Source organism: Ovis aries, chromosome 19 (genome assembly GCF_016772045.2).
Source record: "Ovis aries strain OAR_USU_Benz2616 breed Rambouillet chromosome 19, ARS-UI_Ramb_v3.0, whole genome shotgun sequence".
Taxonomy (NCBI): domain Eukaryota; kingdom Metazoa; phylum Chordata; class Mammalia; order Artiodactyla; family Bovidae; genus Ovis; species Ovis aries.
Window position 1 is genome coordinate 6222017 of NC_056072.1, and position 12147 is coordinate 6234163.

At 53.7% G+C, this 12147-nt stretch overlaps 1 protein-coding gene across 3 annotated transcripts in view; it reads right to left on the reverse strand.

The window, feature by feature from the left end:
* The window catches only part of OSBPL10 (oxysterol binding protein like 10), a 342133-nt gene that overhangs the window by 44550 nt on the left and 285436 nt on the right, over positions 1 to 12147 (reverse strand). For all 3 annotated transcript variants that reach the window (XM_027957942.3, XM_042235773.2, XM_042235774.2), the window contains exon 7: positions 10798 to 10947. In XM_027957942.3, coding sequence (XP_027813743.1) covers positions 10798 to 10947 — 150 coding nt within the window. The remainder of the gene's footprint in view (positions 1 to 10797; positions 10948 to 12147) is intronic.

Sequence of the window (12147 nt, forward strand, 5' to 3'; positions counted from 1 at the left end):
TTTTGTATTCTTCCTGCCATCGGGCACTGCCAAGGGCGATACTCGGTGTGTCCCCCAAACCCGGATCCTGGGGCTCAGGGCTGCCGTGTCAGAGGGGGTCCAGATAGACCACCACCCACGAGAGTATCTGTTTGGAAATTGCTATAGCAAGAGCAGTATAGAAACCCTACCAGGATCAGGGCAGAAAATGAGTATAGAAGGGGCCTGGCCCATGTCTCTGGAGCCAAGGCCAGCTAGCACGCAGTGTTCACAGGGTTACCACACACAGGAGGGCCACAGCTGGAGGCTGCTCCACTGGCTGGGTCAGGAGAAATGAGCTATGAAGAAACAGACTGGGCTGACAGCAAAAGCTTCTGGTAAACTGCCTGGCTGAGGGGTCAGCTCCTCGCTGTGTCACTGGCCCATGACTGAGGACAGGGAGGAGCCTGGAGGGTCCACCAGGGGCTATGGCACTCCTTGTTGGTCCAGCATGGATCTGAGTGGTCCCTCGTGTGCCACACACCCAAATGCCTAGAACCCAGGGATTAGGCCACCTAAAGCAGGTGAGGGGCTTTCTGGGACACAGGTAGCCCCTCACCACGCCGGCCCGCTAGCACCCCTCAGCGAGCTCACTACAGGCGGCTGTGGGCCAGTAACCGCGCCCGCTCGGCTGCAAGACAAGCCTGTGCTGACCCGGAAGGCCCTCTCACTCGGCTCCTCTCGCTAGGCTCACCGGGTTTCAAAGCCAGAAGACCAGTCCTGACCCTTCAACTGCCCGGGTGAGGGGAGGGGCTGGCCAAGGTCACACAGCTGGCTTCTGCTCCTCCGTAGGTGGCTGAGTCTGTCTTTCTGTCACATCTGCGGCACCAGGCCATTCGAAAGCATCGCCGACTGGGAATATCACACACAGCCCTGTGAGTGGGTCCCCAGCTCGGCCCTTGCTGGGACCGTTCCTCTCGAAAGATGGAGACACAGTGGAAGCGAGGTATCCTGAGAGACAGGCGGACACAAGAGAGACAGGCGGACACGAGACAGCCAGCCTTGAGACAGGCGGACACGAGACAGGCGGACATGAGACAGGCGAGGCGGACACGAGACAGACAGGCGAGGCGGACACGAGAGAGACAGGCAAGGCGGACACGAGAGAGACAGGTGAGGCGGATACGAGACAGACAGGAAAGGCGGACACAAGAGAGACAGGCGGACACGAGACAGGCGGACACGAGACAGACAGGCAAGGTGGACACGAGACAGACAGGCGGACACGAGACAGGTGGACACGAGACAGGCGGACACGAGACAGACAGGCGAGGTGGACACGAGACAGACAGGTGGACACGAGACAGCCAGCCTCGAGAACAGGGAAGAGTTCTCAGAATAAGCTAGGGAAAGGCCAGCCCACCGGGAAGGAGAGGCTGGTATCCTTCTTAATGCTTTTCTGTCTTTCACTTGAAAACAATGTCAGAGGACAGCGCAGCTGTGACGAGTCGAAAGGAGCCAGATGCAGAACGAACTTGTGACATGGGCCACAGGCCACAGAAGGACCCCACGCTCAACACGTCTCTCTTGGCAACAGAAGTGTCTTTGCATTTCTTGTGAGTATCTTTCTGCTTTCTTTTTCTAATAAGCTGCAAGAAGAAACATCTAAACTACGACCATACAAACTAACGGAGATCTTCTAATTTTCTTTTGAGCCACAGCCTGACAGATTTGAGCACCTCGGTGCCAGAGGACTCTAGCTGACTAGGAAAAATGCATTCTGGCTCAGAGTGGCCTTCAGACCCCACTGATCTCGCCTCCTATGGCTCTGGGTGGGAGGAGGTCAAGTTCAGCACCCCCCCCAATGCTCTGTGGGGACCCAGCTATGCCTCTCATGTCCTCCCCCACATGAGGTCCCCCCAGGAATGCCTCCCACACAGGCTGTGCAGGTTGGGAGCTGTGGATTTAAGCAGCCTTGGAACTCCCCCTCCTTCCGGCTAGTAAAGTTAAATTAATTTAAAAAGTAAAGAAAGGGACTTCCCTGGTGGTCCAGTGGTTAAGACTCTGCACTCCCAATGCAGGGGGGTTGGGGGATCCCTGGTCAGGGAACTAGATCCCACAGGCACAGCTGAAGATTCTGAGTGCTGCAGCTAAGACCCGGCACAGCTAGACACACACATATTTTCAAAGAGAAAAGAAGCTTCCAGGGTCCCCATCTCCAGACCCTCCCACACCACTCCACCCTGTTCTCCCTCCCAGGCAAGCGGTCCTCTGCTGGGGGGCGGGGGGCTGGGCGCTGAGCCACCCTGAGGCCTCCAGCCCAACGGACACATGAAGGGGGTCCCATGGCCTGGCTCCTCTTCCCACCCATGCGACAACGGGTCTCCGTCAACCATTCCAGCTCTGGGACCCAAGACTGAACGTGAAGGCAGAGAATCATGCGGATGTTTCTGCTCTCCTGGGAAAAGGGTAGAGTTTAAGACACTTTCCCTAAGTCAGCATTTCTGAACTCAGAAGCTAGAAGATTAAGGCAAATTAAATAGGGACTTTCCTGGTGGTCCAGTGGTTAAGACTCTACACTCCCAATGCAAGGGGCTTGGATTCGACCCCTGGTCAGGGAACTAGATCCCACAGGCACAACTAAAGACCCTCTGCGCCACAGTTGAGACCGGGTACAGTCAAATAAACACATACGTAAACCATTTTTTTTTTTAATGAAACAAATGGAGAAAAGAACGCCACTCAGAATCCCAAGCTGCGGATCATTAAAGCCCGAAAGCCTCTTTGGGATGCTGTGGTCAGCCCTCTGCTCGCACAGGTGAGGGACAGACAGGGGAGGAGGCAGGGAAGGTGTGTGGAGGGAACCTCAGGGCCCCCGACTGCTCCCCAAGTTGGGTCCATCACCCCAACACCACGATTCTCTGCTTCTGGCCAATGACAGCATCTTCTTTCCCTCAGTGACAAACGAGGTGAGCGTTCCCCTGGACATCAGAATGGATGGCCGGGCCACTCCCTCTCCTGTCCCTGATTACGGCAAGGGGGTCAGGAAGCGGCCCAGGGGAAAGGGTGGGATGAGAGCCCCACCTTCCAGCCCATTTTACTCTTTCCAGGACGACAAGGCAATCCACCAGCCCCAAACTGTCATTAATATGCAGACGGGGGATTTCCCTGGTGGTCCAGGGTTTGAGCATCTGCTTTCCAATGCAGGGGACCTGGGTTCAACCCCTGGTCTAGGAACTAAGATCCCACCTTCTGCGGAGCAACTGAATCCAGGAGCCACAACTAGAGGAGCCCACACACCTCAACAGAGACCCAGCATGGCCGGAAGAACAGAACCAAACCTGGCGTTAGTATGCAGATGGGAGGGCGCCGGTGGTGGCTAAGGACGGACACTTCCGGCGCCCGTCTCTGGAAAAGCACAGCTGGCGCTCCCCAACCCACCCTCCTTTCCAGCTGCCACGCCCACCACTACTTCTCCCCGCCACAGCTGGACTCGTCTTTCTAAATTCTCTGCAGGAGACGAAGGCCAGGGTGTCCCTCACCTTCTCCAGTCTCACACTAGCCCTCATTTTCTGCCTCCAGCCTTGCCCTCACAAACGTGCCTGCACACACATGTACACACACACGTTCAGTCCTGTCTCTCCTGCCTGCCCTCCCTCCTGCCTTGTCTAAATGAGAAACAGCTCAAGGGTAACCTCCTCTAGGAGATCTTTCCTCACAGCTCTCGCTTCCAGGAGAACCCACCCACCGGCTCCTTGACTGTAACCATCAGACACCCCCATTGTAGCATCTCTAGGGCGTTCTTGCTTTGATCAATGCTAAACAGAGCCTTATTGGAACAACTGGGGGAAATTTTACTACGGGTGTGTTAGGGGAAGCATGCTAACTGAAACCGCAGACTCTGGCTAGGCACCACAGTAACCATCTGTGTGAGATATTTTACGACAGGAAGTGCTGGTAAGCAACTAAGCCACCACCAACCGGAAGAGTTTGGGAAAGGTCAAAAGGAGACACCATGTGTCCGTCCACCTCCCACCTCCTTCTCGCTGGCAACCATCTTGGCTGAGCAATGCACGCACCACCGGAGACAGGCTGGAAAACGATCCCATTGCCACAAAACCCAAGGCTGCAGGGCGGCCTGGCAGGGCAGTTCTCCTGGGGGCCCACACCCGCTGCTCTCCGCCCAGCGCCCCTTCCCAGTGCAGTCTCTCGCTTCGTCAGCATATGCATCTCCTCGGACGGTTCATTTCCGAGTGGTAGACAAGAGCCCACCCACGGGCGCCGGAAGGGGTCCCCCTTCCTGAAACAGGCGTGTGAGCACCACAACAGCATGGATGTGAAACTTTCCCAGGGCGACAAATGAGTCGTGCAGGAGAACGTCCCCGTCAGGTAACTGATGATCTGCCCAGCTCCACTCACTGAGCGACATCAGGGAGGAGTCTGCCACCTGCTCTGAAACGGCTCATCAGGAAACTAACACGTACATACACACATGTGTTCTTGTGAGGGACAGAGAGAAGCGGGAGAGGAGGAAGGAGAGAGAAAAATGCAAAACGGCACCATGCTAACCACTGGCCAGAAAAGGTGAAGAACGTATGTGCAAGTTCGTTGCTCTCTTCCTGCAGCTGGGCCGTAGACGGGAAAACGTGCAAAACAGAGAGTTGAAAGGAAAAGAAAAAAAGGCTCTACGAGGGATGCAACACCTGGGAATTTACGAGTTGTCCCAGACAACGCTCCTGAAATCAAAGACGCAGGGAATGCGGTCTCACAGCCAACCGCAGGTCCCACCTACTAGGCATGTGATGCTGTGGCGCTGTCAGCTCTGGGGAAAGCAGAATTCCCGGAGAGAGGGAGGAGAAAGGGCAGCCAGGGGCGACTGTCTCCCCGTTTATCTCTTGCTGGCGTTTGTGCAGCGTATCCAACCCAAGTCCTTCAACCCAGCACCGTGACCATCCCAGGCAAAGACGCCACCCCTTCCCTCTAAAGTAGATCCTCTCTCGCCTACGGTCCCTCCCTGACATTCCTTTGCAAATCAGTCACTTCATCATCTGTGTCTTGGGTGGTGGACACTGTAGGCACGAGAGCCGAGACGTGGGGAGGACTAGTTGGGCCGTCTGTCTCCAGCAGAGAGGTGAGCGACGGCCCAGCTGCTCAGACGACGGCACCAAAGCGCTGGAGGCACTGCTGCAGGTCTGTCCAGCCATCGTCAGGGCTGCCTTTGCCGCCATCAACATAATTAAGACCGTGAACTACTTTGGGGAAAAGGAAAAAAGGTCTGTACTTGGGAACCAGAGAAAAATTAATTACAGCTAAAGTTGCAGCAGTCTAGAGGTAACGAACTACCCTTTGGGTTGGGCTCCTAGAACCTGGAAACAATTGACTGCCCACTGAGAAAGTCAAAGGGTCCCCGGAAAGAGTGATGGCCCGTCCCTTCCCCACAAAGGGGAGCACAGTGGGCCTCCTCTAAGGAAGGGCTGGGCGGGAGCCACCTCTCCAAAGGAACATCCATTGACTTGGTAACGGGGAGAGCTATCTACCTGATACTCTGCCATTAAGACTGGCAAATCCACCCAGAGCAAACAGCAAGGACAGGAGACCAAGACCAGCCCCCGAGATGGATCTATGCAATCCTTTAAGGCAGCCGGAGGACGCACACACAAGCCCAGCCTTACAAAGCAAGCAGGAGTGGGTCTGCACTGCCCAGGGGTCTCTACTCGGCCGAGAGGATGCTCCCCTGAGTTCCCTTAAAGGGCCAGCTCCCTTCATGCCTATTTCATGGGGCTTGGGACATCACAAAAGGCATTCATTAAAACTGTTTTGGGATGAAAAGAGTTTCAAATAAAATTTTACTTTTTCTGAGAAGATATTTACTACATATAGAGAGGTGCATTTGTTGGAATCAGGTCCCACATAGCCTCAGGGTTCAAGACCTTGGCTCGTAAGAGGGTCAGAGGCTGTGGTCAAGGTTCACCTCTTGGCCACGGCAGCCGTGAGAACCTGGGCAAACTTCCCCCAGAGAAAAAGGAGCGTAAGCACAGCAGTGCTGTTAATCTGTGCATGTTGTGCCAGCGCCTGGAAATGTGGCCTAATAAAATAACATGATCAAAGGAAAAGCTGTGCGTTGCTGTTCCAACCAAGTCCAGCCCACAGTCAGCCCAACAGCTGAAGACAGGCACACAGGCAGTGACCACAGGCAAGACCAACAGGACGACTGCTCAGCTGAGCCCAGCCTAGACTGCATGACTGTGAAGAAGGAAAAGGGTCACTTTCAGTCATTTTGTTTAGGGTGATCAATTCCTCAGTAAGAGATCTTTGAAGCAAACAGCAGTTCTAATTTTTATTATCCCAGTGGCTTGGGTTAGAGTCATTCTTTATTCCTCTTTAGCTCATATCCTACATCCGATCTACACGCAAACAGGACAGTCACAGCCCGCTAGCACCGCTTCTATGTACACCTAGAATCTGCCGCCACCCTTACCACTGACTGACCTCCTCCGTTTCCACCATGACCTTGCTGCCTGCACCCCGCTTGCCTTTTCTCAGTCCACTTTCCACACAAGAGTCAAAATAAACCTTTACAAATATAAGGAAGGGAATTCCCTGGTGGTCCAGGGGTTAAGAATCCGCCTTGCAATGCAAGGGATGTGGGTTGATCCCCGGTTGGGGAACTAAGATCCCACATGTCACAGAGCAACTAAGCCACATATGGAAACTCCTGGAACCTGTGCGCTCTGGAGCCTGCGTGCCCCAACCAGAGTCCACCCACTGTGACAGGAAATCCCACAAGGGGCAACGAAGATCCTGTGTGCCGCCACCAAGAGCCAAGACGCCAAACACAAAATTAAATACTAAAACAATACGAGGAAGGCCCTGCACGCCTCCGCTCAAAACTCTCCAGCAGCACCCACATCACCCAGAATACCCAAGTCCTCACAATGTCTGACTAGGTTCTCTGATCCAGCCCCTGCCATCCTGCCAACTTAATTTCCTGCCAACCCACACAAGTCACTCTCATCCTGGCATAGCGGTCATCCTCAAACGCCAAGCAAGATCCACCCTGGGCCCTGTCCACTCACCGTCCCCTCTGGCCTGAATGCCCTTCCACTGCGAGGTCCCCTGCCTGACTTCTGCATCTCCATCTGGGGTCTGCACTCCAGCGATACCTGGGGAACCCTGCTCGGAGCAGCTGATCGAGGAGGCCCGCCCTCCCCCCGTCACCCCAACCCGGGCCCGCCATGCTCCGTGTCTCTGCACTGCATTTCTAATCCCTGCATCCTTTTCGCTCTCTTGTTTCTTGTCTGTCTCCTTCCACCACCGCACAGGCTCCACGAGGGTGTGGATTCTGAGTGGTGGCACTCCCAGCATGGCAGGTGTGGAGCCCCGTATACACACACCAGATGAGAGAGCACATGCCTCAGTAAAGGCTGCCTTTCACAGCCCTGGAAACAAGGGAAAAATCACCATAAACCAAGCTCAACCTTGCACCCTGGGGCCCGCCTCCCTGGAGCCCATGATTTGGCAGCGCAGTGGCTCTGAACACCTTTCCCAGATGCTCCAAGCGCTCCAGAGGTTTCCTACAGCTCTCAGGATCAAGTCCACCGTCCTTCAGCAGCCCACAGGGCTCTGCAGATCTGACCTCTCCAGACTTGAGGCTCCTCCGAGCCCCACTAGTACACACTCCTCGCACACCCCACCACTGTACGCTCTGGCTTTGCCCATGCTGTTCCCTCCACCAGAACACCCTTCCTCTCGCTCCTCCCACTCCTGTCCACTTGTTCTTCAGGCTCCACCTACAAGTCCCTTTGTCAAAGTGACCTTCTGTGACCTTCATCTTCTACAGTCCCTTCTCTTCCTGTATTTCCCTTCCTGGGTTACCCACAGTTTGTGGACGTGCAGCAGATTATCCAGTAGAGGAGTTCACCAGCAACTTAGGCCTCTGGAACCGCAACCAAGAAAGGAGGGCAGGCAAGGGTGCTTTTCGAAGCAGGACCAGTGAAAGGGCCCAGTGAAAAGTGACGATGCAAGTCCTCCTGTCCAAAATGAATTTCAAGTCGGCAGCAGCAGAGTGATAACCCAGCCTGGGGTGCTTCTGAGCATGGGGTACTGTATGACCCCACCAGTCACATGTCCAGGAAACTGCATCCCTAAAGGCCTGGTGAGGCAGCGGACCTGTGAATGACCAGCCCTAAAGGCCTGGTGAGGCAGCTGACCTGTGAATGACCAGCCCTAAAGGCCTGGTGAGGCAGCGGACCTGTGAATGACCAGCCCTAAAGGCCTGGTGAGGCAGCTGACCTGTGAACAGCCAGCCCTAAAGGCCTGGTGAGGCAGTTGACCTGTGAACGACCATCCCTAAAGGCCTGGTGAGGCAGCTGACCTGCAAACGTGGCAGCCCTGGCCATCTCTGCAGAGACAGAGCCGTGCTCTTATTTTATGGAGAGGCCAGAGCTTCATTCTTGAGTGGAGGAATCTTTCCCCTCCAGGGTGCCCGCTCCCTGGACCAAGTGCCATTCAGGCCAGGTTCATCCACTGCCAGGTTACCACAAGCGTCACTGAATAGTCAAGAGCTGAGAAGAGGTGGGGAGACAACAGGAAAGACTTGATCTGCAAACAACAGATGCTGGAGAGGGTGCGGAGAAAAGGGAACCCTCATACACTGCTGGTGGGAATATGATTTGATGTAGCCACTGTGAAAAACAAAATGGGGATTCCTCAAAAAAAAAAAAACTAACTAAAAATAGAACTACCATATGATCCAGGAATCCCAGTACTGGGCATATACCCAGATACACGCAGCCCAGTGTTCACTGTGGCACTATTCACAGCAGCCAAGAGGTGGAAGCAGCCGAAACATCCATCAGCAGATGAGTGGATAAAGAAACAAGGTGCATATAAAAAATGGAATATTACTCAGCCATTAACAAAGAAAGAACAATGCCATTTGCAGCAACATGGATGGGCACAGAGATGACCACACTAGTGAAGTAAGTCAGACAAAGACAAATACCATGTGATATCACAGACAGGCGGAATCTAAATTACCGCACAAATGAGCCCATCCACAAAACAAAACCAGAATCAGAGACACAGAGAACAGAAGTGTGGTTGCCAAGGGAAGGAGAGGATGGGGAAGGGCCACAGGGTGAGGTCTGAAACAAAAGGGAAGAGGAGGGGCAGGACCTTTAAAAGACTGATACAGCCACAGGACGCGCCCACAACTGCTTAGAGCAGCTAGTTCAAGATGGTGGGCGAGTTGACTTCCGCCAGACCTCGCGCCTTAGCATAGGCTCAGCACAACACAGCCAACGACGCGACACAGGCACCAGGCCAGGGGAGCTGAGGCTGCCCATCAGACATCCAACAGCGGGTAGCGGCCCAAGGCCTGGGAATTCCCGCCCCTCCCTCAAAACAGTTGCAGTGATCCTCCTGCTCATTAGCCTATAAAAACTAAAGATGCGTATTTGGGGGCCTCTCTCGCCTTCCGAGAGGGCCCACACTCTGTCAGCAGAGTGTACTTCTCTCTAAACGAATCCACTTCTTACCTATCACTTTGTCTCTCACTGAATTCGTTCTGGGGTAAGACGTCAAGAACCTGCGCTTCATTAAACCCTGAGACCAGCTGTGCGATCTCAATTAAAAGACCTTGGGTTCAAGTCCTAATCCGGGATGTCGTTGCAGTTTGGGACTAGCAGATGCAAACTATTATACATAAGGTGATAAACAACAGTATACACAAGATGGATAGACAAATGGGAGGTGGGTAAACCCTGCTCCAGAGGAGATCACCCGGGCCAGACTAAAGGAGAACAGGCCCTGTGCACCCTGAGCCTCAGCAGCAGCTCCGCCCTTGAACCGCTGCTCCGCAGCTCCTCACCAGATCCCCCTGGGTTGGGCCACACAGACTTGAGGGCATTAAACTGCTGTGTCCTCCCTTTGCCTGACAAAGCAATAAAGCTATTCTTCTCTACATCACCCAAAACTCTGTCTCTGAGATTCCTTTCGGCACTGGTGCACAGAGGCTGAACTTCCAGCATCAGAATCAGGACAAGGCAAGGGAACCCAAGGTAGGTCAGGCAGTCAAGTCCAGGCACCTCACACAGCCCACAAGGCCACTGATGCCCGCCCTCACCTCTCCGCGGTGAGCACGGTGGCCTTTCCCCTCGCCTCCAGAACAAAGACACTGCCCAGAGTGGGGGAGGCTCCCCATGGGCCATCTCCTGCACATCACCATGAGGGTGCTGAGTCCTCTCAACACAGTTTCCCAGGGTGAGTGCACGCCAGCAGGAGTTTCTGCATGTCCACCAACCAGCGGGCACACAGCTCTCCACGTGGGCACTGAGGTCTGGTCACCAGCAGGGTGAAGGCCAGCAACAGGTGGCAGCGGCAGGTGGCCAGCTGCCCGGGAGGAGGTGCCAGGAGGCAGGCTCACCCCCACCCCCACCGCCTGCTTCCTCCTGTTTTCCGTCTCCAGGTCACCTTCCATCCTCTCGAGGACACAGTGGGAGACAAATCCCATCCGGAATCGTCCTCATCATCGCACGTGCTCTCCCCGCCCTTGGAGCATCTCAGCTCCTCCAGAGAGGCAAATGCCAGGCTCTCACCCTTGGCATGGGTGTCCGCATGAAATAGCCTTTCCAGGGACTTTCCGGGTGATCCAGTGGTTAAGCGCCAGGTTCAATCCCCGATCAGGGAACTAAGGTCCCACATGCTGTGTGACACAGCCAAACAAAAAAAAAGCCTTTCCAATCGTCCCTGGGGCATCCATGCTTGACAGGGGAGCCTAAGAGGGAAACCCAGCGCCCAGGTGACCGGCCACAAGTCCCTGGGGGCGCGCCCTCCTACCTTGGTCAGATCCATCCCAAGTTTGAGCTGAGAAATGAGGTGAAGGATCACACTGCGCTGGTCCTCCATGACGCCCAGCTCCGTCTCTTCCTGATCTTCAGTGTCGCTTTTCTCATCTTCGGACAAAACCAATTCAGGGCCTGAGTTTGGCTAAAACAAGATCATCAATAAAAATCACCAGCTGGTCCCGAGAAGGGAGAAGCACAGAACCGCACGCATGTCCTCTGGCAGGAGGCAGAGAGCCAGGCTCGCCCAGGAAGAACCTCCCCACCAGCCGGCGCGCACCCATGTCCTCTGGCAGGAGGCAGAGAGCCAGGCTCGCCCAGGAAGAACCTCCCCACCAGCCGGCGCTCCTGGCCGCGGGGCGAAGACGATCTTTTGGGTGCAGGCCCCTCCAGCAAGCGCTGCAGAAACTCGCTCATCTCCCCGCTCATCCGTAAGTGAGCATTCTGGCCTAAGCACCTCCCCTGACAAAAAGGTTCCTGCCCTCCAAGAAGCTATTAATAACTGTAACATGCCAGCATGAATCCATTCACCTCCACTATTCCCAAATGATGTTCTCCTGTTAACTTGTACAACCCGCTACAGCTAACGTAAATTTACACTGTGAGTAATGCGAATTTCTGTCTATCAGCAAACGCCAGACACCTCTGAAATTGACATTACCCTTATTTATGTGAAAATTTACTCTGAAATTATTTCTACTCCCATTAGTTAATATCAAGATGGCAAATATGACCAAAAACGGCTCCGTTGTTGGCATTCATTTAGGCAGGGAAACAAAAATAAAAACCTAAAGAGAAAGTCTGAAGTGGTACAACAATGCTAAGCTTCAATCCACCAACAGACCCTGTGCTTTCCTTAACGCAAGTTTTATTCATGCAGTTGCTTGATTCCCATTTTCAAAATTACACAGAAAGCAGGCAAGTTAGTCAAATGTGCCAGGGGGGTTGCTGACAGCAAAATTTTCTGACACCTAAGTACCAGAGAACTCTTCTCTTGAAAGAAATCACCATTGTATTCACCATTCCTCATTTATGTTCTCAAAGTACTTGTTTCTCCATCAGCAAAAGCACTCCACACAAAACATGTCATAATTGTTTCTAATTACTGTTGACAGGTCAGACACAATGAACTTAAAACACAGAAACACAGCAGCTTGAACGTTTTCATATAAAAGGATACAGACTTGTCCAAATATCCACATAGAAACTAACAATTTTCAACTTCAGGAGACAGAACCATCCCATCTATTTCCGATACACAAAAGTTACGTAGCTGTCACGGTGTTGATAATCATATGGCTTCACACACACATGCTGGCCGTTCCTCCCCGGTGCTCCAGAGGAA